Source organism: Echeneis naucrates, chromosome 9, assembly GCF_900963305.1.
Source record: "Echeneis naucrates chromosome 9, fEcheNa1.1, whole genome shotgun sequence".
In the NCBI taxonomy this organism is placed as follows: domain Eukaryota; kingdom Metazoa; phylum Chordata; class Actinopteri; order Carangiformes; family Echeneidae; genus Echeneis; species Echeneis naucrates.
Window position 1 is genome coordinate 9125551 of NC_042519.1, and position 24892 is coordinate 9150442.

Genomic DNA, 24892 nt, shown 5'->3' on the forward strand with positions numbered 1-24892 from the left:
GTTGCTTGTTTATTTCAGCTCCAGTGTTATATACTGTAGCAGCATTATTACAATCATTTCATATTTGCATTGTCAAACTTCAAAGCATTCCTGTTGTGGAAATGGCACTCAGCAAAAAACGAGCAAAACAAACAAAGAAACAAAAAAAAAAAAACCCCGTCCCAATTCCCATTTGAATCATTTGTGCGTAAAGAGCATAAAAATATTTACATTGTATAAATCCTTACATGGAATATAAGCTCTGTGCAATACAGTTTGGATAATCATGAGGATGATGATAAACTGATAACTCAAAGCAATGACAGAAGAGCAAAAAACAATGATGAGTGCAAGGGTAACGCTGTCAATCAAAAACTGTCCTGATTGGTTTCATTTTATTTTTTGTTTATTGTAAAATTGACTTCAATTCAGAGGAGCCAAGTTTTGTCAGAGTCAGCCAAACATGTAACTGTGACTATAGCTCATGATTCATTCGCTGTATGAATCTAAACTTTCTATTCAAGATGAACATCTTTTCCCTTCATATGGAATGGAATTCATATTGCACATATTGTAACTATAGCCAATACAAGTAGTTTATATTCTCTCGATAAAGAAACAGGTCACAAAGTCATTTTCCAATTCACAATAACATACAAGTTCAACTTTTGTTCATAATCTTCTGTAGTGAGAGAAACTTGTCAGGGGAGAAAATGAAAAGAAAAAAGGCATCTCCAAGCTAAAGAAAGACGATGAAAACAATTAAAATGATGTGGAAATGTAACTATTCACTGAGTGAAAACAGTGGGAGGAGGGTGAAATGACAATTCACCCCAGACAGGCAGCACATAGCATCATTATTACAGGTTCAATGTCAGAGAACACAAGGCTTTTCTTTGGTATATCAGTAAGTACCCAACTGCACAAGCATGAAGAATATTTTGCCAAGAAGTTTCATGAGACCACTGGAATCTGATGAACTCCACGAACTTTTCCAGAGTAAGAAAAAAAAACATCCATAATTAAAACAAATAAATCTAGCTGCTTGCTGGAATACATCAATATGTGGAGGAATGTCTTTGACGACTGAATAAAAAATAGACAATAGGCTGGCGAGCGCAGTGAGCACAGGAAATGTGTAACTACAACAGGACAAGTGCCAATAAAATAACACCCTGCCTGCTTACTGGCTGATCAGGATTCACTGGTCTTATGGCAGCAACGAGTGCCCCCAAAACAGTCAGTCAGTTTTGAAACAAAGGTTACAACATCTACGCTTTGCATTTCAGCCAAATTTATACTCTGAAAATACTTTATACACAAACTAATACCTTGTGGTTAATCCTTCCTTCCGCGAAAGGTACCATTTTAGTCACTTGCCCAATAATAATAAAGGATTAAAGGTCGGTATAACATACATATATAACAACATATAAAACATCGCACCAGTATAAAAGCACATTAAGACTGAGACATGGCCATCATCTCAAGTAACAGCCATATTTTATCCGCCTATTTCTCAGAAATTGTCACCCTCAAAATATATATCCACCTTTTTGAATACATATAAACAAGCTGCCTTCTTTCTGCAACAGGTTATTGTGCGTGATTCAGGAGTGTTGTAGTACTGAGCTTCAACAAGACAAATGAACAACTGGACCACTAAAACCACACCATAATGCTGAGACACACAGATGCTCTGATGAGGAAAAACAGGATATTTTGTACTGAATGCAAAAAAAAAAGAAAAAAAAAAGAAAAAAGAAAAAAAAAAAGACCACTGTAAGAAAATAAGAGAAATTCTGAAGACTGGCTTTTGGTCATTTGGTGTGGAGATACAAATTGAAAAAAAAACCTCAAAATCCCCATCCAGTTTAGCTTTCGCAGATGAGGATTTTACACTTTTTGATACAATTTGCACCAAACAAAAGGGAAGACGATGGAAGCAATGTTTCAAATTTATGAGGCACTTGGAAAGCACAAATGTCCTGTCCATTGTGGAGGGCAAATGGGGAATGTGTTGTAATGGTTCTTTATAAATACACCACAAAATAAAACAAACACTATTGCGTTTCTTCCGCATCCACATAATACAGGCCTCAAAATGCTAACAAAATAAATAAAAAGTTCCAGTATTAGGAACTATAAACACTATTCAAGACAACGTCATTACATGGTCACTGCATGTAGAAAAGAGTTTGGAGTTGATGGGTGTGTGGAGTGCAGGAGGAAGATGAGACCTATCTGTTTATAACCCTCCTTCCCAGAAGAGTCACCTCTTTGCATATGTGGGTTGTGCAGCATCCTCATAACTCAAAAACAGACATACACTTCGGTAAATGACCAATTACTAGTGTCATCTGCAGCCACACCTGTGAGACTTAAGTTTCCTCAGCAGTGGAAAAACAAGTGAAGCTCACGCACCTTTGGGTTGGAGCGTTCTTTCACTAGTCTAAGTGTGGGTAGCGCCACATGTTTTCCTTTACAGCTGTCCAGGTCCTGCTTCCTGCTCCAGCTGCTGCTTCGTCAAGAAGTACTTGAAGAACTCGTACACTGACCAGGCAATGGCGGTGGAGGGCATCTGATATATAACTCTTGCTTGGACCCCTTTGAAGAAGGCTGTCAGACCACCAAGCCGGTACACCGTCCTAAAGGCATTAGCCATTCCTGTTAAATGGCCACTGATGTTCATGGAGTTTAGCGCAACATTCTCTTGTGTGTTAAGCAGCGTTTTACAGACATCAAGGGGGGTGGTAACTGCTGCAGAAACAGCTCCCGCTAACGCTCCCGACATGATGTGGCTGCCGGGGTGGTAATGTCTGTGGGGGTTTAAATGTTCCTGCATCAGCTCATAGGTGATGAAATGAACGGCCTGAAAGGGGATGTTCATGGTCAGCTGTGTGCTGTAGCTGCGGTAGAATGCTCCAATACCCTCAGCACGCGTGACGGTTCGAACACAGTCCCACAGTCCTTGATATGGAGAATTGTACATTTGCATTCTCTGTTTTACCACTGAGGAATTGAGGGAAACAGGAAGCCATGTTAGCATGTATGTCACGTGCCTCCTCCAACACTTTTTTAGAAGATGTTTTTACTAGATTAGGGGATTTGTTAGGTCAAAAAATAGGAAGCCTTTCAGTTATCAAGGAGCATTGTTATGCCTGTCAATTACATTTTATAACTGCTCCTCTTTCTTAATACTTATATCAATACTTTATATCAAAATCTTTTCATCAATAAGACAACATTGCAAGGTGCGTATGATTCATGTGGAAAAACCATGAACACTATATTCGCATTGATTGTGAAATCTTGAGTGCAGGACACCAAACTGAAAGTTCTTGTTGTGTTGGAGGTAACTGATACATCAATGTGAGCACTGGTGTCACTGCACCTTCCTTTTTTCTTACCTTCAGCTGGGTTCATGATTGCATCATGGAGAACAGTAGCCACACTACCTGCCACACCTGGTAACAAAGAAACTGGATCAGTCTGGATCAGTCTGAACCAGTAACTGTGAGTACAAGGATTTTAACCACACAATTTTGAGACACAGATTGCCCTAGAGCTAAATAAATTAGTTTGCAATAGCTGTTTTTTTTCTTGGTGTTTACATGGTAAAAAAAAAAGAAGTCCATATCCACAGATCATAGCATTTTTTGTATTTGGGATATAGCTTTGTGTCTGCCATTGCAAACAGGAAATGGCATTAATGTGACTTATCCTGACTACACTCCAGGCCATGTTGCTTAGCCTAGTGTTAAACAGTAAGTGTGATAACCAAGTGATCTGTGTAGAGTCGTGGGAACTCATACCATTGGCTAAATGGCTGTTGCCTCCGCTCTGAATGACGTCACTCAGTGAGCGTTTAACACGCTCATAGCAGGCGAAGTAGAGCGCATGGGCGGGTCCTGCTCCCATCATGGTGATGTTGAGGCCTCTCAGTGGCCTGAAGAACCCCTCTGTCTTGATGATCCTTTTAAGAGCCCCATACACACTCTTGTACTGTGCATTTGGGTCTGGCTGCAGGCTCTGCATCCTTGTCTGGACAAATAACAGATATATGTTTAATAGGCTGCATATGATTTGGTCCAGTTTACTCTGAATGAATGTGACTGTGAGTAGATTTGAACTGGGCATCTGGTGTAAGAGTAATCAGAATTTCTGGATGTATCGTTTCTTTTAAACTGTCACATTGTTCTGGCATTAAGTGCTCTTTGCAACAATGAGGTCGCATCTGAGTGATTTGTGTCTGTTGCACAGCTGGTGTGGGAGGCTGTGGCAGCCCTTTGTTTTACTCTGCCATGCCAAGTTATCTGGCCAGCACAAAGCGTGTTTTTTATTCGTGAGGAGAGTCGCAGCTGACTCAGGAGATAGGCCAACTATCTTCCACACCATGTTCCACTATGTTTCCTTCCTTCAGCTTGACAATAAGGTATCAATTACATTTCCGTTTGATACAGATTTGGGAACTTGGGGCACACAAAAGCTGGTAGCATAGTTTACATTTTAGGTTTTGTTGCTGAATTCAGTACTACAAACTGCACAATTCTGCTAAAGACAGAGGCATTAATGTGATTTTTATATTCAAGCCTTTTCAGCCTGATACATTTCAGTTAAAAATTATAACATCAGTTTCCAAGACAGCTAATCTGAATCTTAAATGGTACTAGGGACAAGGCAACCATCAGACAGTTGGATCCTCTAACTGCGTTCTTCGTTAGTGAATAGCAAAGGCCCAGAAATAAAAGAAACATAACAGCTATCTCGTCAGTATCCCAAAGCTAGAGATAATACTGAAGGTTTAACCATACAAAAGATAATCATGAAAGTAGAAAGATGGTTAGGTTATTATGGAAAAGGGTAAGTGAAGCAACTAAATATGGATTAATATTTGCTAAGGATATGTTTATGGTTTAAAAAAAAAAATAAAAAAATCGGGCATGTTAATGCAGGATGTGATGGCCCAACAAAAATCTTCTGCATGTGGTAGCACAGATAAGTTGATCTTTTGACCATTGACTGGGTTATCAGGCTGATTTTCTTTTTTTCCCCACTTTCAAAATTTGGAGTGTGATATTAAAATTTGAAATGGTTGTTTTTAGGTCTAGACCTCAGTACTAAACTAATGGATTTAAATTGAGAAGATTAGGACTCTCTTTAGAACTGTGGATGAGATAAATAATCATTTTTGGGGGTTAGGGGCAAAAAATAAAATCAATTAAAGCTACATTCAACTCACATTCAAATTCAGATTTACAAATCTTTGTGTTATGCATTATAAGGGAAGAGTAGTAGTAGCATGGTAAAAAACCTCTGGTAGCACTAAGTTAAACACAATACTATGCATGTGCTATTAACATTACTATTACGGGGTAACCAAACAGTTTCTCCAAGGAGCTAACACGTACAGGTCCCACCTTTTGCAAATTGTGTGCTATCTTTCTAATCCAGCTGATGAGGTTGTAGTTCAATGGCAGTTTAGTAATCAACATGACAGGAGAGCACATGCATACCCACACCCTTCACTGAGAAAGACAAAGTCTGAATGTGGTCAACAGAGATAAGGTCCCCCTCCTACCATTAGTATGGGCTACTCCCTGAGCCTTAGCTGTGCCCTGTGCTTTAGTGCAAAGGTGAAATATTCAAGTAGATTGTTACTTCACATAATGAATTAAAAAATGGAAGTACATACAACGTATTTCTAAAAAGAAAAAAATGAAAAAACAAAAAAACAAAAACAAAACTGAGATTCTGTAGAAATCATCTTAAGTTGATGTGAGATGCCAATTCATCACTTCTTCCAACGCTGATTTACAATGCGTTTACAAAGCGTTCGGGCCCATTTTGTCATTATGTTTCAATCAACACTCAACATACCAAGAACATTAAAAATCAAAAACCAAAATATCACATTTGGCATAAGTGACTCTTATACCAGGGTCCCATTTGTCTTGAGCATCTTTATTTTTTTGTCTGAAGTAATTTAAGTTGATTAGCCATGATTGGGAAAAGGCACACAGTCCTGTCTACATGAGGTCTAAAAGGTGATCTGGTGAAGGCCAGAAAATATTCTGCTGCTCAAAAAGATCCTGCAGCGCGCTGGTGTTCATCACAGCTCGATAGAAGAAGTTTGGAACAACCGGGGCTTTGTAACTGAATAATAATGCAAAGTTGGGCTTTGAAAGAGAAGTGACTCAGAAACCACTGGTCAATATGACTGAGTTCCAGAGATACTGTGTCTATTTTTGTACATTTTCAAAAATATCTAAAATTCTCTTCTCATATTAAGGCATTGGGAGTAGATTAATGAGCATAAATATATATAAAATTCATTTTAGCTTGAGGGTGTGACAACAAGATGCCAAAAAAATTAAGCAACTTCATGTCATACATGTGTGTTTTTTGCAGTGCTTTCTCAAAAGTATATAAAGAAGAATAATGGGAGCCATGATTAAGTCTTTCATTAGTTAAGTTCCACTGGATATTCTAAACAGGTTATGTTTCAACCCTTGACAAGCACTGATCAAATTAAATGGGGAAAATTTAAAAACTAAAAAGGGAAATTGCAACATTGGTATGTGTAATAAGAGCCCATTTGTTGGGAAAGATGTCATGACTTTGACACCAAGGTAAAGAGGATATAACGATTTCTTTGTCTGTTGCAGTCTGGATTTGTCTGTGCCACATCATGATTATAGAAAGGAGAGCAAAATGACGAATTATCAAAACAACAACACATTGTTAGGAAACAATAGCTGAGCACAAGAAAGAGGATTGCAGGGGCAAGGGCCACAATCAACTCAACAGTTAGTGATTTATTTTGCAGACACATGCCAATTTTTAACTTTTAATTGAAAAAAAAAAAAAAACTTTTAAGTCTGTTACTTAACTTTAATTAAAGTAGGGGTGCTCCTCTCTTCGAAACCAAATGTTTCTTACCAATTACTTACATAATTTAAAGAAAATCTAATTAATTTAAAATCAACCTTTGTATCTATTTACTTGAAACATGCTTACGGGAAGTTACATTTCTTTGCAATTTGATATTCAGCCCTTTTTGTGGCAACTCCCAGTCAACAAATTCAAACCAGCTGTTAGACTGAAGCATCTTTAAGATCGACCGTGCTCCTTTTTGGAGCTAACATGTTTGTCATCTTCAAATGATCAGTAAGACCAATATCACACAACCCAAACATGTACATTTTATTTTAAAATCAGAATTATCTGCAGATTGGAATCAACTGATTGTTTTAATGAATGATCATTTAAACTCTGCTGTGTGGTCCCTTGGTTATCCTCGAACAAACGATAAAACAAAACAAACAAAGAGGCCCAACACTCATACAGCACATCTACTTGTTCTGATTTTGTACATTTGCATCTTTCTCATGAGGATTACCCCACTGGTTTACTGTCCATCCTGGCCATTCATATATTTTTTTATGTCTGTATTGTATCTGTACTTTCCTGCTGTTTGTAAATTATAGATAGCAAACTGCTTTATACAACCATGATGTCAAGGTGCCACTGGACAGCAGTGACAAACTTAAGCCCTGTGTATGACTATTAAACTCCTGTATTTGTCAAACTGTTTAAATTTAGAGTTCATTCATCTAGTCAACCGTGACACAGGTGACGGTGTATGAATGAGTTGTCAGGAAAGTGCTTTATAACCGGTACAAAGATTAGTGACAAAAATGTAGGTGTGGCGATTAAACTCCGGTAATAAGATTTAGTAATTTTCTAAGGGTTAGGGTTACAGCCAAGCAGCTGACCTTCGCTTACCTTCAGATCAGGGTCTGTACAGCTCACTTCGCTTCACTGTACGGAAGAAAAGCTGAGTGCAGAAAGCAGCTTTCACTCCGCTGCTGGTGCTGTCTGGGTAACTTTGTATTTTACGGTTACAGTGGGCGTTAGACAGCTCGCTATGTTAGCAAAGTAAATAGTTATATCCAGAGAGGACAGGGGGAAAATGATGAAAACTCCAGCACCCGGATTGTTAATCTAGCACACAGCATGTTAATGTGGTTTTAATTTAAGTTGGGCTCCCCTGCTGTGTTGCTGACTGAAGGCTCCTGACCGAGCAGGACTGACGTGTTTAAATTAGCTAACACTCAACATTTCACGGCTAGCGCTGGTTAGCGGGCGGCAGTGGACTGTCTACCCGCCTGGCAGCGAGCTGTGGCCCGGGAGGGGAGAGGGGGGGAGTTGGGGGGTGGGGAGGGCCGGACAGGTGCGCCTGTGTGTGCGGTACCTTGACAGAGTCCACCGGGTACATCACCGTGTGCTCCAGTATGCCAGCCACGGCTCCGGCTGTCATGTGGGTCGCCACTGAGACATGAGGTGGCAGGCTCTCGTAGTCTCCGTCAGTGCTCAGTGGCTCCTCGTCTTTGCTTTTGGTCTGAGACATCTCCAGGGCTGCCACCGCGCTGTCCGAGGTGGCCTCCATGCGCAGCGGGCTTCCAGGAAGAGCGCTGTGGGCCAGACGGGACTCAGAAAGGCGCAGGCGGCGTGGACGACCACAACATCTTAACTACTTGGTACAGTTGCAGCGCCCCTGTGACGTTGGCACATGAGGGCGTGTCTCCCTGAAGGTTGGGCCAATCGTGTGTTAGTTTTTCACAAAAGGGGCGGGCTCTTTGCTCCGGGCGACCAATGAAAAGTGTCCGCGGCGGATTCTCTGACAGTCGCAGATCTGCTGTTGTGGTAGTTTCTGTACATCCCTGTCTTGTTTTTGTGTTGTTGTTTTTTCTTTTGTTACAGATAAGAATGTTTGCATCTTATCAGTTGACATTTGCTTATTAACTCTCACTTTACAAATACCGGTCAGTTATCCTCTTTCATACTGACAAATGTATCTCCAGGTCGTGGTTTCCTCTCATGCATGAGGTTGTGCCAGTTATTAAAGAGGAAATGTCAGATTTCAGGCATTTTAACCAAATGTGAAACTAACATAATCAGTAACAGTAACAGCGCAGATGAGTTTCTGGGTGTTAACAAAAGGATTCATTGTGTAATATGGGCCTTTCCAGTCAGCATGTATACATTGCAACATAGATTTACATTTTAGAATCTGATGTGGATATATTGTCTGTTTAATTGAATGCAGCAACATGCTATATCAACAGATGCTAACTAGTAATTCCAGCAATGAGGCATATATGGCTGAGCAAAAAGGTAAAATCCGTATGGCATAAATATTAAGTTAAAAAACAGACATAATAAGGTTTGAGGTACAACAGATAAATATTATTTTTAAAAAAGGAACAATTTATTTATGCTGGGTGATTGTTTTGTTGCTTATATCTTTGTCTAGAAAATTGATTGAAATCAAAGTGTTATGGTTTTTCGATACGTTTCTCAGTGTAATATAGAACCATATTACCATTTAAATCAGCAAAGACAAACTTGCTTTTAGAGCAGCATCATTTGTTCCAGTAGAATGAAAATTTCTCAAAAAATGTTTTAATAAAATGCATTGTAAAGATAATTATTTTTAAAATGCGCTGATGGATCATGGAGCAAAAACTGGTGCAAAAGCAACATTTGCAAAAATCCAGAGGGAGGAGAACACGTATTTAAAGTAGTATGGGCCTACACCAAAACCAAACCAAACAAACACAATTTGGAAATGTTGATTCACCAACATCATCCCAACTTCATATCATGTGAATAGTTGAAATAGTCTGGGCATGTTATTTGAAAGATCTCTTGCAGCAGGTCACTTCACAACCATGTTTTAGTTTCAGCACTTGAATGAGATGTCCGACATTGTTATGACATGTTCTAACCTGTACATTAGACGGTGGTGACTCATAGGTTCAAATTAAATTTCATAGAGATTCATAATCTTAACATGACTTCATGGATGTGTACACATTTTGCCATTATATCTCTGATTCTTAATAATTTATGTCAGGTTTTGTTTTTTTTTTTGGCTGTGCAATACAGGCTCTTGTTGCATGCCAGAAGTTTAAATTTCACCTTCTCCAACTGTATGCCTGATCGTGTTTGTTGTGATATCACCTTAATCTACTGAATTTCCCCTATCAATACAAAGATGTTGTGATTCTCTGCCAATCCACTGTCATTTTTACAGTAGAGATCCAATTTTACCAGCTACACCATTCAGTCAAGAATATTTGAATATTTGAATAATATGATTCTAATTAAGAAGCTGTTTTCATTGTCTTTACAGTGACTGAGACGAACTTGATCTTTTAACTATCCTGTGTCACTCACCATTGGAAACTTAATCTTGAGACACAAAGCAAATGCATTGTCACTGTGGGTGTGTGAGCGTGACTCAGCATTATAGGGGCTGCTGACATCATGAGGGAAACTGTAGTTGGATTGGTAGACTATTCGTAGAATTCAGAAGAATTTAGAAGAAACATCTGTTAAAATCCTATTATTTACCATTAACTACAAGGTCCATGATCCATTATTTCCTGGTTGTGGAGAGCACACAGGATAGTTTACTGTGTCCCACAAACAGAGTGAATCAACTATTAACATACCCCACGCACCAATTAGTGACCAAGTGACCAATTATCTCTGCAGTTATGACATAAGATCAATACTGGAAGGAGCTGAAGCTGAAAAATTCAGCAGTTTCATTCCCCAGCCATTGAGTGACCATGATTCCTCTCTGCTGCTAATACAGTTGCTTGGTTCTCCTCTGCTGTTTTTGCCCACAGGATTTTATATGGGTTTGACAAACATGTAGTCCTGCTTCGGTAGATATGCAGGTTTGGTCACTTTGCCATGCAGCAGATGATCATTAATACTGTAGAGAGATTGTATAATTGTCCTTTTCTTCACAGCTTCTCACATTGAATGGGCTTCTTTCACTGGACGAACTACAACTCAACATTTGTACCCCTTTTCTACTTCGAATGGTTTCAGGTTACTACACAGAATTCGTTCAAAGTCATATAAAATATAAACAGTTACAGGGAACTCATCATAATTGCTATTTATATTATTTAGTTATAGCTAAAAATTTGTTTTGTGCATCACAGAGACCTTGACTCCAAATTGAAGAATTCTTTTCAACAGTTCCAAAGATTGCAAAGCCAAAACTGTGTTCATGAAGTTGACTTGACCACCAAAATCTAATTAGTTAATAGGAGTTTAAGTGGTTCTGCAACATAAATGAAGGGATTCCTTTGAAGTGAGTTCCTGAAATATTGTGTTCACAAGGCCAAAACCATGTTACAATTAAGCTACAAGTCAGCCAATCAGAATATAGCTACGCATTAAGAATACAGCAATAAACGCTGATGCTGGATGGAGGCTAAAAACCCACTAAAGTACCTTTACTAAGCTCCTCTGGTCCTGCAGCTATGCAGATTACTGCCACTGAAAGATGCTCTCAAGCAACATGTGTCATTCATCTATTACTCAATCCTTTAAACGCTTCTCATTTTCACTAATATTGAGGTCATGTTTGTAGTTCTAAGTTCAATTTCAACTATTTTTCTGGGATAAAATACTGATCTGAAATTACAAACCAACCAATTATAGCATAAAACCTTTATTACATAGTTGCAATGTGACATTGACTTCGCATTTGTCTGTGCAAACATCTTAAGACACCATTTCCATATAAATAATGGGGCATGTGCACTCATGCACAATCCCCTCACAGCAGTGATATGACAGCTTCTGAAAATGAAGCCCAACATAAATATATGCTATTGTATCTAACATTATCATCAATAGACGCAGAAGAATTTTAACAGGGTCATCAGAGACTTATACTGGAGAATTTTCTAACAGTGACAAGACATGTATTGCACCAGAGGCAGATTTGGGGAAAACAAACAAACAGACAGACAGACAGACAGACAGACAGACAGACAGACAGACAGACAGACAGACAGACAGACAGACAGACACACAGACAGCTATGCAGTCTAATTCTCAACTGCTTTACAAAGTGCCTCTTCCACTTAGTATAAATCGTATTGCATTAGAGGTCTCTGTAGACAACTTTACTAAAATGTGATCATGCACATATAAAAGGCATAAAGGCAAATGCCCACACATACACACAAAATAAAAAACTGTTGCCAACCTTTCTGAAATTCAAAGTATGTATTATATATTCATTTGGATTTGGAAGTTTACCTGGCCTGAAATGTACCATTTGTTTGTCATAGATATGAAAGAGAAGACACCTAAAGACAGCCGCCATCTGAAACTGACAGAGGAGTGAGACTGGCCAAAAAAAAAACAAAAAACAAAAAACACCTTAGACAGAAACACTCAGGTAAGCCTGAAGAGCCTAATAAGAGCCTAACCCTTCCTTATCTATCCAAGTCTCTGTACCATCCCTAAGCACATATTAGGGAGCAGCCCCATTTTCAGGGCTCAATTATTAAGCAGATAGTTCCAGAAAGAATAAGTGAAGATTGTATTCACACACAATAAAAAGAACAAAAAAAAAAAAAAAAAAAAATCACATGTCCAAACTTTACACTCTACAGAGTTTAGAGGTTGATAGGAAGTGTTGGTGAGCCAAGGCCCTCCTCCAACCATGGCACAGATGAGGGAGTGCAGCGTTGTGCTGCACGCCGGTGGAAGCGGCGGAGTCGCAGTAAGTACAGCATAATAGACAATAACACGATGAAGAAACAAGCCAGGAATAAGTAGTGGTTGTTGACAAAGGAGAAGCTGTGCCGCCAGTGAGAATGTGCTCCTTTCAATGCTTCTTGTTGCATATCCCTGAAAGAGGTCAAAGAAAGCCAAACACATAAACAAATATCTGTATTTATTTGACCAGACCCAAAAAGAGATGATGTGCGCTGTAAAAATTTATCACATATACAGAAAGATTGATTTGATAAATGATCTCAAGAGCAGCTTCTTTCTTTTTCAAGGTTAGCCTGGATCACTTAAAAACAATATAAATTTTTTAATGCACAGCCCATTAATAGGTCAAGTCAACAAGATCTTGACATTGATATTGTTCTTGTATTATAGTGTTGACAGTTTGTGTTTTACTGGAGTTCTTTTTCTCCATTAGGATGTTGTGCTTGAAAACAGACAGTCTAAATTTATGTTCTGCTGCCAAATGAAATAAAAGTCTCCATCCAATCAAGGCCAGCATACCAGCATGGATAATTATTTCAACTGCACTCATTTCAAAATACAAGGTGTACCAAAGATAGCCCTGAAGACAAAACAATTTCACCTCTGTGTTTGCTGGAAAACCTATTTGCTGAGATCATTGTTGCTTGTTAACAGTGAGAAAAAGTCCCAAAGGCAAGAGAAAAACGATCTTACCTCAATGGCAGAAACCGTGTTCTGTATAATATAGCTCCAAGAGTCCACTGGACCTCCTTATCATAGACGAGTAGGGCAGTTTTAAGGTTTTTATAATTGGTTGGGAAGGAAAAGCCTGAGTGCAATACTTCATACATCCACGCTGATTTAAAACACTGGTACCTGCACACATAAAAACAAAACCCCTGTTAAAAAATCCTGATATGACAATGTAGTTCGTTCATCTTGACAAAGGTTTTTTAACAATCCTGTTGACTTACTTCAGTCTATGAAGATCAGCATGTGAGGCATACAAGCCAGAGTCAAAGCGTTCCCTCAGAGTCTTCCACTGGGTGGCACAGTAACTCTGTAAATACATATATATATATATTTACATAACATATTATATTATATATAACATATTTTTTCCACAAATAATTTTAAAATTAAAACTACAATATCATGATGTGTCAATTTTCAATGTTACTATTGTCATGTTTGTGAAAACAAAATATCCAGCAGGTGCATCCCAGTAAATTAGAATATCATCAAAATGTTGATTTATTCCAGTAACTCAATTAAAAAAGTGAAACTGGTATGTTAAATAGATTAATTTCACACTGTCAGAACATTTGAATACTAATTAAGACCAATTAAAAAAAGGTTTTAACTCAGAAATTACTGATATTCTAATTTATTGATATGTGCCTTTATATTTCAACAAAATCAAACTGAGGGGGGCACATAGTGTGTGGGTCTGTTATCATGTTATTGTTTTCTTCTCTTTTTCTTTTATCTAAATACTTTTTTTTATGTCTATGTATATCAAGCTGCTGTATCCCTCTTTGAGGGAACAATATCTTTTCTGCTCTTAATTTTTCAAAAGAGGAATGGTGGCTTCTAAATACTCAAATAGTCTTCAAATAGTCAGTGATTTTTGAGAAAGATTAAAAATATATGGGTGCAAAATAAAGAATGCCAGTGTTGATGTGATGACGAGCTAATTGATAGACAAATTTCAACTGCACTGAAAGGCCGTCTGTATTTCCATATCCATATGAAAATACAGGAAATAATGAGTTGCTTATTGAGGATGATTTCCCTGTGTGGTATTTACCTTAGCAGCATGGGCATATTTTGAAGCGTTATAATCCCCGCCCATGCGCAACACGTCCTCCGTGCAGTAGTAAAATTCAGAGAAGCCGTAGAACTGACTGTTGTTGTAGTCAATGGTTGGTTGGTAAATACCGCTGAGGGATGTTTGGGTCTCATTGGTGCGGTTGAGGAACGGCTGGAGAATCAGGCGACACTGGTCAAAGTCTCCGGTACCTCGCAGATAGAGCTTCTGTGTAGATGGACCAATCTCATCCTGCAGGTCTGTGGGTAGACAAGGATCCAGGAGGGGGTACTCTGCTGACTCACCAATATGCTGATCCAAAAGCCTGAATAAATTAGCAACACCCTGTAAATACACACAAGCCTAGGCACTGCCTGGTGGGGAAAAAATATATAGCAAAATAGCTGTCTGGATCTCACTTGTTTCGAGCAGCAGTGTTTCTGATGAGGCTGTCTTCATATCTTTGGCGTGCTGCATTTCCTCCAAAACCCAGGAAGGTGGATACATAAACACGATAAACATGCTCTGTTCGATGTGCGTCACACCCCAAGTTGAACTCTGCCAGTAAGTTCTTGGCCACTTCCTCCTGGGGAGTAAACAAAAATCAGCCTGGGAATGATGACACTGTAATAAACAACATGTGCTCATATAACATTTCTACATACATAACATTACTGTCATAGCATTTTTATTTAAAGCACTTTTTATTGCCAAAGCACACTTGTATATATTTAGATTCATATTTTATTTTTCTTTCTTTTCTTAGTTGTTCTTGGCTTGACCAGGCCTCAGTTCTTAATTTCACACCCCGCTCACATGCATGCATAAGCTTCCTTGAATCCTTGAATTGATTGCTAAATTGATTACTAAAAGTGGTTATTTTGAGCCAAATTCAGAGGAAGACTATATATTATGTCTAGATTGATTTATTTCACATATGAAAGAGAAGAAGCTAAAAACTGCCTAAGAAGAAGGTTGTGAAAATATAGCTGAACTTCATGTATGAACAACGAACAAAGAGGACAAGCAATGCATGCCAAAGCTGATACTACACTAACACAAACAAAAATCTTGACACTGACAACTTTCTTTGTATCGATGGCCTTCAGATAAATTACTTGATGTTTTAGGTCTTAAATCCTGCTATGGAGTCATGCAGCAGGCTTACAGTATGCCTTCAATAGTGGTGAACGGAGAGCAGATCATCTCCAGGGGGACAAAAATGGTGCATACAGGTTTAACCAGGAAATGACAGAGGTTGGAAGGAGGGAGAAGAACAAAGGGTGAGTGGCAAAACAAAAGACAGCACAAAAACTGAATTGGTTGTGGATAATAACCTGTTGTGGAGAAGCAAAGCTTACAGTTTTGGGCACTTCGTATGCAATTTGTGTGGACACTCCACCCATATCCAGGACACCGGCAGTCCTTTTCCTCACCAGCACCTCTTGCTGATCGCTCCCTGGGCCCTGTAACTCAGGTCCAGCTTCTCCATCTTGTATGATTGACAGGAAAAAGGTGAGACAGTTAGAATAGGACAGTACAGGGAAGGGTAGACCTGTTCAAGCCATAAAAAAACAACAACAAACAAACAAAACATACTCATATTCCAGTGAAATATTTTCTGTTTAATTCCTTACCATTATGCACGTGGTTAAACCTTCCAAGGACAAAGTTTATTCCAATCCATGCGTAAACACCTAAAACCAATAAAAAGTAATTGCTTTCAATTTCAATAAATAGGCATAATATAACATGCGCTTCTTTTGAAAATTCCATCACATTGTCAGCTTTCATAAATAAGTACAACTCTGTCAGTGTAGGCGAATCTAAATGCTTTTTTAAGCTATGAAACTACATAAATCAGGAACTGTATACATACATACATATATAGATATAGATATATGTATGTATAGTAAGAGAGATTTTAGTTAGCAATAATGCCTTTCATTCCAGTCAGTCAATTTTCAATATTCAATTTATTTACCTTCCTGTTTTCCTGAAATCACTTCCACATGTGAATCGGAGAAGAGGAAGTTAAAATGAACAGGGATGTCTGTACGCAGATCTTCGAGAAGTGCTTCTTGTTGACTGAGATTAAATAAGCACCAAAACAGCATCATTAATAGCTTTACCTCTTTTAACATAACACATTGAACCAGTACTGTTTAGTAAATTCAAGGTCTTATTTGCATCTGTGGTTATTCCCATTAGGACCAACTATACCTTTCAGGAAGGATTCTCATTCCAGCTGTGCACAGGATGTACAACGGGGTTTCTTGATGCTTATTCTTGGGAATGTGTTGGGCTGCAAAGCTCAGCAGTGGGAATATATAATTACTGGCTTTCTCAGGTGTTTTAGCCAATTCAGAGATACCTATAATTGGAAAAACAAAGGCCAAACATGTTGTCTGAGAATTGGAAAATAACAGCCTAGATTAAATTGATTTGTCTTGTATAACATTTAACATTTCAGTTTTTAAGCAAATAGTACTGTTTAACATTAAACACAACCTATTTAACATTTTAGTTAGTGAGAAGCTTGCCTGGTTTGATCTTCATTACCACAGGCTTGCGGTGTTGATCTCGCATTTGCCGGATGTCCAGAAGTTCATGTGGATTGCCGTTGTGCCGGGGCCAGCAGTACACAAATACCCTGGAGCCACTGCTGCCACAGTCCACCACCAGGCCATAGTTCAGGTTGGGGTTGCTGGTGTCCGTTGCATCCACATCAGTCACCCTGGCCAGATGTCTTGTGAAACATGCAGACTTGTTAAGACCAACATAACATTGTCTGCATTTCATTATAACAGAACAGCTGCTGTGTTACCTGTGGAAGTGACTTTCCTTTCTGATCCAGCTGACGTGACCCTTTGCTGTGACCAGCAGCAGGTAGAGCAGACCCCCCAGGCAGAGCACCAGGCCGATGAAGACCAGCTGTCTGAGGGAAGGAGTCATGAGCCGCTGAAGGACCTGGGATGACAGGCTGAAATGCCACGACGCTGGGAAAAGGCACGAAAAGCTGATCCTGTCCGCAGGTAAAAGAAAGAAGAGTCTCAGCTGAGAATCCCTCAGATAAAAATGCATGTGTGTCTAACAGCAAACCAACCTCCCCATGGTGCAGATCCTCTTTAACTGAGCGGTTTCTTAACATAAATCCTCTATCACTCGGCTGGTTTGTCTTATTCCACGGCTCCGTCCCATTTTTCATTTATCATCGTGACCTTATGAGGGAAAATGTTGTTAATGCCAACGTTATTCTGTTAAAAATTCAGCAGGCGCTTCGTCGTTATGATGTGAGAAAGGCCCTGGGTCCAACCAGGTGCTCTGACGGTGATGTCCCCGCTTCACTGCCGCTGCTGTAACGTGTAGTTTTACATATTTACAGTGTAAACATGGACAGCCGGCAGAAGTGACAGTTAAATTAGAGCCGGTAACATTAGCGTTAGCTGTGACACTGAGTGCCAGAAGTCTGACTGTGAAAGGGAGCTCAAACAACGAACCGTCACGGTTAAACCACAGAGGATATGTTTCCCACATATTTGACTTACGTAATACTTACCAACAAAATAGTGAAAGTCGCCCTGTCGTAGACAACGAGACATTTCCAAGCCTCCAGATGCTAACCGCTGGCTAACGCTAAGCTAGTCAATGTGGCAACGTCACAGGCGAGTGACGTGTCACTCCCCTCCGCGGTGGGTGTGTTTGATTTCTACGTCGGCGTCGTCCGGCAGAAAAACAGATTCAATCAGAATCTGAAACTAATCCATCAGATAAACCGGTTAGACTGAGTTAGCTCTTTAGTGCCGTGGTCCATCTGTTTTTAATGGTTTTAAACTTGTTAAACTAAATATCATGTTACAAAGCGTTCAGCTGCCAGATTATATAAAACATTTCTTTAATTTTATTAAGGAACTGAGATCAATTGGTATCCCATAAAGAGTATTTGACAATTAATATTTGATAAATGTATCTATAAGTATGATGAGATCGGTGAAAAGTGAAACATTTTGTGAATGTTCTATTTTCTCTTTATTTAATGTTACTATTTTTTCCCCAAAATAATATTATTTATTTAGTTCATAAATGAACACTTAATTGTGTCTTACATTTTTTTTTCATATCACCTGCTGCATATTTTAAAACTAACTAAATTTCAATACGCAAATGATCTAAAAATATATATACAATTATCATATATATTTTCATACAATAATTTGATTGATATTGTATATTTTTCTCTCACTATAGACTGGCATCGTAAACCATTTGCAAGTGCTTTGGCAAAAGTAATTAATCAATAAACTGACAAAGCACATCTGATTTTGGCCCAACCCTACAAATGAGCCACAAAAATAACTCTACAACACAACATTAAGTTGCCACCACAGGATTGACAAGAAGCATTGAGACATGTTGATGAATATGTGATCTTTAGTTGCATATATAATATTCACACCTCTGGAGCACGGGCCCACTACATAATCATTTCTGCAACCTTCTTCTGCAAAGTTCTTCAAGCTATAAGGAGGCTTTATGCCTTAGATGGGCTGTTTGAATCTGGCAGTGTTGTCAGAACCTACCACAACCAAAACCAGAAAAATGTTTGTGGATTCTAAAATTGTTAATTGGGTGGCCAATTCTGCTCTGCAATTCTAAACCTCAGTCTGTTACATACAGAACACTGAGAAGACATACACGCATAGCAGTTTTGTCACATAAGTTACAGTATAAAAACTATTGCCATTATGATCCCAGGAACTGTAGGAGTATATCTGAAGTGTTTAATGACAAGATTTAAGGCAATTTCTCAACTGAAAACTCTAAAATATCAAGCTGCCTGTGCCATTAAAATTACAGAGCTATTGTAAAACAAGACACTGTAAAATGTGTGAGTTTATTTGAATGATTCTTCATCCTTCATCATCAGCTTTGCTCCATTTTGGGAAACTGGCTGCCTCACTACATCCAGACAATTTCAACTTTTTTGATCGGTTTACAGTTCAACCACTCAAGATGACTGATTTGCCAGCAAAAACTCAAATTGACAAACTTGAGTCTCTTGCATCTTTGCATTATATTTTTCATTGTTGTCATCTTCACATCTGTCCGCGACGTATCAATGTGCTGTACCCGACTGAGCGGCATGGGAGGAAAATCTGTGGAACATGCAGAGAAATGCCTATCCCAGGTCCCTTCACACAGTACATCCTGTAGAACGCAGTCCAGAGGGCACGGGAGGGAGACCAGTGAAAGCTTCTCCAGTAAAGGGGAACCACTCAGGAGACACTTAAGAATCTGCTTCAGGGACTTCCAAGACATGACAGGCTTCATTTGGTTGTGGTCGTAGGAGAAACTGTAAGAAAATGAGGGAAAGGGAAAGTGAAAACAATTTTATTTATTTTTACAATCAAATTATTATCATTAGTTCTCTTATAGGTAACATTACAGCTGTGTCAAACATAGTTTGGACGAGGAAAAACCTGACAAGGGTCAGTAGTTCCTCGTGCACCTCATCAGTAGCCTTACTTGAGGGAGAGAAAGCAGAGATTAGGCAGCCGTGGAAGATCTCGATTGTCTTCCTGATCCATATATTGTTCTTCCTGTAGCATGGTGGGAGGCTCAGCTGAGATGAGTAGGTCTCGAAGCCTGGGACAAGACTTGATGACTTCCAGTAGAGGGGTGCGAGGGCTGGTTTTCACCCCCTCCATGGTGAGAGAGACCAGTGATGAACCCACAACTTGCAAGGCAGGAAGGAGATCTACCAGAGGAGCTGAGAAGTGTACAGACAGGACCCTTAGCTGACCTGACCAGGTCTGGAGGCCCATAGCTAACAAGGAGCCCTGGTTTCTTCCTTGAGTATCTTCAGGATCATCAGCATTTACAGATATGGAGTAGATGTTCGGGCATAAACGGCCTACACTGTCCAAAAAGTTACAAGTTAAGCCCTTAACATCCTGTAGGCGCAGGATCAGGCGTTCATCACCAGACTGTGACAAATCTCTCCCTCCCCTTTTTTCCTCTTTTTGATTCACTGAGCAGCTGGGCCGTTCATCGCCGCTGGTGTCGGCCTCACACTCAACGTTATTCCTGTGCCAAAATATCTTCTCCTCCTCCTCTTCATCCTCATGTTCCTCATCCCCTGGTTGCACCCCTTCTTTCTTCTTACCCCAACTATCCATGCCCTGCCTGTGCCTCCGCTCCCTCCACACCTCATTCATCCTTGGTACTCCCTCTCTGTCAGTGAACACATCTGTCTGGCTGAACTCTCTGTGATCAATGAGACAGCATGCCTTTGTAAAGCCCTCTATGGCCACTCTCTGCAGGTCAGGCAGGGAGAGAAGCAAGTACGCTGCTGTAGCCTCGCAATCTCCCTCTTGTCCCCCAAAACCAATATCAAGAGCCAGTAGACTGCGGAGAGGGACTGGTGGCAAGGGTGCAGAAAGGGAGGAGGAGGGGTCTGAGCAGAATGATGAGCTGGAAGGGCATGCAGAGGATGAGCAGAAAGCCCCACCTCCAAGAGGAAGTAGTGCAACAGGAGAAAGAAGATGACAGTGGGACACATCTAGATGTTGCAGTGAGCGGCAGCAGTGGGCAATTGTTTGAATCACCCATCGGTCACAATGCATTCCAGCCAGGGAGAGTGAGCGGAGGGCAGGTAGACAGCGGACAGTTTCAGACAGGACTTCTGCAGGCAGCCTCTGGGCTCCAGATAGATCCAGACTCAACAAACCCTGGAAAAAAAGAGAGAAAAGTAAAGGTGAGCCAGACACTAGACATCTCCCCTCATCAAATGTAGCTACAAATAGTGTAAAATATTAATAGTGAATTTTGTTGCTATATAGGTAACTATAACAAGTAATTATATTTTACAAAAAAAAAAAAAAAAACAACTCTATGAATTTAAGCCCTGAAAATATAGTGCAAATACACAAACAATTTCAGCTTAATGTTCAAAACAGTAAGGATGTGTCTAAGATTTGCATTATGCAAATATCAGCAAGGTCAACATCAGGAAAATAAAGCACAGACAAAATTTAAGCCACAAAAAAAAAAAAGAGTGGACAAAGACAACCTGGCAACGTGCAGTAATGTGGCCACAGAGGGCTGAGGTGACCAGACCAGGACACTTGTCCAGAGCGAGGCCCCGGAGCTGTGGGACCAGCAGGAGGTGAATGGCCGCCCGGGACAGTTGCCTTCTGGTGCAAAGCAGCCCAGTGAGCTCCTCAACCAGCTTACCTGCTACAGAGAGGAGAAGGGGCAGAAAGGACAAAAGAGCATAGGATTAGCTGCAGCATGGTTCAGTGGTGGTTAGTGACTCAAAGCAAGAAGGTTCAATGTTCAATGCCAGGACCTGGGACCTTTTTGTGCAGGGTTTGCATGTTCTCCTTGTGACTATAAAGAGATGGAGAGCAGAATTACACATGCTCAATGAGTGGCTGTGGACAGAGGGAAGTTGTTTAAAAAAAAAAAAAAGACAAGGAAGTAGTTTTTTCACTTCACTTCATCTGATTCACTTCAACACAGTAAAAATGTTCATTTCCCGTGTCATTTGGTAAAACTAACTTTATTAATATGCAGCTGATATCTGAGAGAGTGATACATTAGCTATTTATAATCAGCCTATGCTGCTGTGCTAAACGGCCCCAACAAACTCACGCAGTATGTTGAAGGGCCCCATAATGTGCCTGAAGTGATACTGATCCAGGTAGTTGTCAGCGTAGTCTTTCACCCACACATTCTTCATGTTGTCAGCAAGGTTGAGCAGACACAGCTGGGTCAACAAAGGGACAGACATGTCTTCATCTGTCTTCCCACTGTTCCCCATCCACGCCATATTCCTCCTCTGGCCACCCCGAGCCTTCACCCCTCTGCCTCCTCTGAACAGAGGCATTGTGGGACAGCAGTGGCTGCAGGATCAACAGGAGACATTAACAGGTGGCAATAATATAAACTGCTGTTTGCTAGAGCTTATATACAGTTATGTGTGTTTACCTTCACTACACTGATTTCTCATTGATTTAATAACATATTAACACAGAGAGAGCTGACATTTAAAAACCTACAGGAGAAGGATTTCTGCATTGACACCTATCTGCCGGCTCTATTGGGTCACAGGTACTCAAAGAGAAAGACGAAAGGGCTATTCAGTAAAACAGATTTTCTCCTTGGCAAAAAAAAAAAAAAACCCAAAACAAACTTGGGACATACAAACACAATTAAACTGAGCTATGTTCAAAGGCGGCAGGTAATTTCAGAAACGTTATAGGTCAGTAAGTAAGTAACCTGAGGCAACGTGGCTAAGGACATTTGTTCTTCACCCGAGTTTCAAATCAAGATTATCATATCTAAATAAAATTTTCCATCATTCTCCAGAAGTTATAACTGAATGACACATATACTTCTTAAACTTACCTCTAGTCTATGGGTATCAAGTCACACTAACAACTTTGGACTCATGTTTTAATCAAATCACAAGCAAAAAATAATAGATTTGGTTTCCAGGGGTAACACATGATCTCATCCGAAATGCATTTCACTGCACACTATACAAGTACATACTGTGTTTGCGTACATGCTTAAGTGTATCTTTGTATGTACAGGCAAAGCTGGAACAACAGAGAACAAAAACTCGATTAAAAAAGGCGCTGGAAAGTAGGTAGCAGAAGAAAGTTCAAACCAACGTCAGGAAGACGGAGCAAAGTGCTTCACTCAAAGTCGCTCACAACGTGAGGAAGGGTAAAAGAATCAAACAAGCTAAGATGGCTGAGAAAAGTACTGAACAGAAAATCTCCAATAATACTAGAAACCACGGGATCAAAGTAGCAAAGAAAAATCCCTAAGAGGGTAGGACGCAAAAAACACGGAAGTCGTAAGGATCAGGGCGTAGGGAGCGATCAAAGTTTACGGTGCTAGAAATAAGACGTTGGGGCGACAGGCAGATCAGGATCTGAGTCTTAAATTCAGCCACTGGCTCCGCACACACGGACCGCATCAAACCCTGGAGCGAAATGAAACAAAAACACAACACCGGAAACAGAACCACATACAACTACCGAAATAAAAGCAGAAAACGGAACAATGACACTCAAATTGGGGTCCGTGGTGTGTGATATTACTGACTGTTTGATGGTTAAAGGTCATATTGCAGAGGGGTACACTACGAAGGGAGCTCAACAGAGCCGGTGTGTCAACCGATTTGGTTCCCCCCAAGTTCCTGTTCCTCTTTACGCTGATTTACTGCTGAGTCGTGCGTAGTTGCTATGTTACCGTGCGTATTTAAAGAAGAAACCCAAATAGAAACACAGCTGGGTGTACGGAAAGCGAAATGGAACAAGCCAATGTGTAGGTTACTGGTATGGTATTTATTATATAACAACATACATTGAGAATGCATTTGTTCGGCCATTCTTTGTCAATCTTTGTGTAAATGGATGCCAGCTAGCATAGCTGTGCGAGAGTAGCCTACGTTAAGTAAACCTCACTGCCAGATCACTTACACTAGTTAGTCGCTTCGAAATGGACTGCTAGCTAACTGGTTAGCTAACTGGTTAGCATGCTCGACTGACAGATTGATGACATTATTTTTGACGTATAACGTAACTATTGGGTTAGGGTTAGGGTTAGCTAGCTGGCATCCATTAACCATAATGGTATTTATTTACTCATAAAAATTATTAACAAATCAACAGGCGCGGACTCGGAGCTAAGAAGAGGTCACGTGGGGTGCTGGAGCCAATACCAGCCCACTTTGGGTTTACGTCACCACAGGTGGGTCAGATGACGTAAATGTGAAATGGTGAAGTAGCGCGAAATGTATGCTGCAACTCAAGCAGCGCTGTGGCGCAGCGGTAACGCTGCCGTCCCGCACCTAGGTGGGAGGGGTTCGATTCCAACTAGGGTAGATGATGTGAATGTATAATGTAAGGTAACCCCGGGGTTAGTGATGATAATAATAATGTGAATATGTATACATGATGTAAATGTAACGTTGGTTGTATGAACTGTATTCTAATTGTATGTAATGTATGTAGTGTATGTATGTAATGTATGTAAAGGTCCATTCCCGGTGTGGGCACCTGAACGTGTCTACGGAGTTAGTTGGTTGCGAGTGATGGACTGGGCTAATGCAGATACGGCGCCCCCCCCAGGACCTAGGCCGAACCAGACCGGACGGGTGACGGCACCCCTCCAGGAACGGACCGAGACCAGACAGGAGACAGGACGCGTCCACAGACTAGACCAGTAAAAGAGCAAAGGAATCACCTACTGAGAAGGAGGAAACACAACTATTTTAGTGATAGATAAGATTCCTAATTGTTCCCCCAACAAATATTTTGGCCACCGATCCTTCGCTAAAGCCCCGCCCCCCGCGGTTACTGTTGCTATGCTATCCTGTTGTCTGAAGTTCGGTAGGAAAATGTCCAGTCAGCATTCAGTTCAGGAAAATAAAGAAATAAGAATAAGAAAATAAAGGGTCGAGAAAGGTAAGAAACATGGCCGTTAGCTTGTAACGTAAGCTAA

The 24892-nt window shown here is 40.1% G+C and overlaps 3 protein-coding genes across 7 annotated transcripts; all 3 read right to left on the minus strand.

Annotated features, from left to right (window-relative positions):
- slc25a37 (solute carrier family 25 member 37) lies at window positions 1-8527 on the minus strand. 2 transcript variants are annotated; one of them, XM_029510497.1, is made up of 4 exons: window positions 8237-8527; window positions 3795-4023; window positions 3390-3446; window positions 1-2991 (listed from the first exon to the last, which is right to left on the minus strand). In XM_029510497.1, the coding sequence occupies exons 1-4, from the start codon at window positions 8429-8431 to the stop codon at window positions 2462-2464; spliced, it is 1011 nt and encodes a 336-aa protein (XP_029366357.1). In that variant the 5' UTR covers window positions 8432-8527; the 3' UTR covers window positions 1-2461. The 2 variants fall into 2 exon arrangements, with proteins under 2 accessions (XP_029366357.1, XP_029366358.1); XM_029510498.1 differs by lacking the exon at window positions 8237-8527 and adding an exon at window positions 7768-8169.
- Window positions 8528-11513: 2986 nt separating this feature from the next.
- Window positions 11514-18030, minus strand: entpd4 (ectonucleoside triphosphate diphosphohydrolase 4). 2 transcript variants are annotated; one of them, XM_029510616.1, is made up of 13 exons: window positions 17931-18030; window positions 17478-17592; window positions 17199-17396; window positions 16915-17120; window positions 16595-16745; window positions 16356-16459; window positions 16009-16068; window positions 15733-15863; window positions 14791-14957; window positions 14372-14696; window positions 13536-13621; window positions 13276-13437; window positions 11514-12714 (listed from the first exon to the last, which is right to left on the minus strand). In XM_029510616.1, exons 2-13 carry the CDS (start codon window positions 17483-17485, stop codon window positions 12480-12482), a joined length of 1833 nt encoding a protein of 610 aa, XP_029366476.1. In that variant the 5' UTR covers window positions 17486-17592; window positions 17931-18030; the 3' UTR covers window positions 11514-12479. The 2 variants fall into 2 exon arrangements, with proteins under 2 accessions (XP_029366476.1, XP_029366475.1); XM_029510615.1 differs by having other exon boundaries at window positions 15709-15863.
- A 733-nt stretch (window positions 18031-18763) lies between these two features.
- LOC115049006 (uncharacterized) lies at window positions 18764-23362 on the minus strand. 3 transcript variants are annotated; one of them, XM_029510924.1, is made up of 5 exons: window positions 22944-23362; window positions 22028-22278; window positions 21444-21610; window positions 19898-21102; window positions 18764-19724 (listed from the first exon to the last, which is right to left on the minus strand). In XM_029510924.1, the coding sequence occupies exons 2-5, from the start codon at window positions 22260-22262 to the stop codon at window positions 19331-19333; spliced, it is 2001 nt and encodes a 666-aa protein (XP_029366784.1). In that variant the 5' UTR covers window positions 22263-22278; window positions 22944-23362; the 3' UTR covers window positions 18764-19330. The 3 variants fall into 3 exon arrangements, with proteins under 3 accessions (XP_029366784.1, XP_029366783.1, XP_029366785.1); XM_029510923.1 differs by having other exon boundaries at window positions 18765-19724; window positions 22784-23362; XM_029510925.1 differs by lacking the exon at window positions 22944-23362 and having other exon boundaries at window positions 18765-19724; window positions 22105-22210.
- Window positions 23363-24892: the final 1530 nt, after the last annotated feature.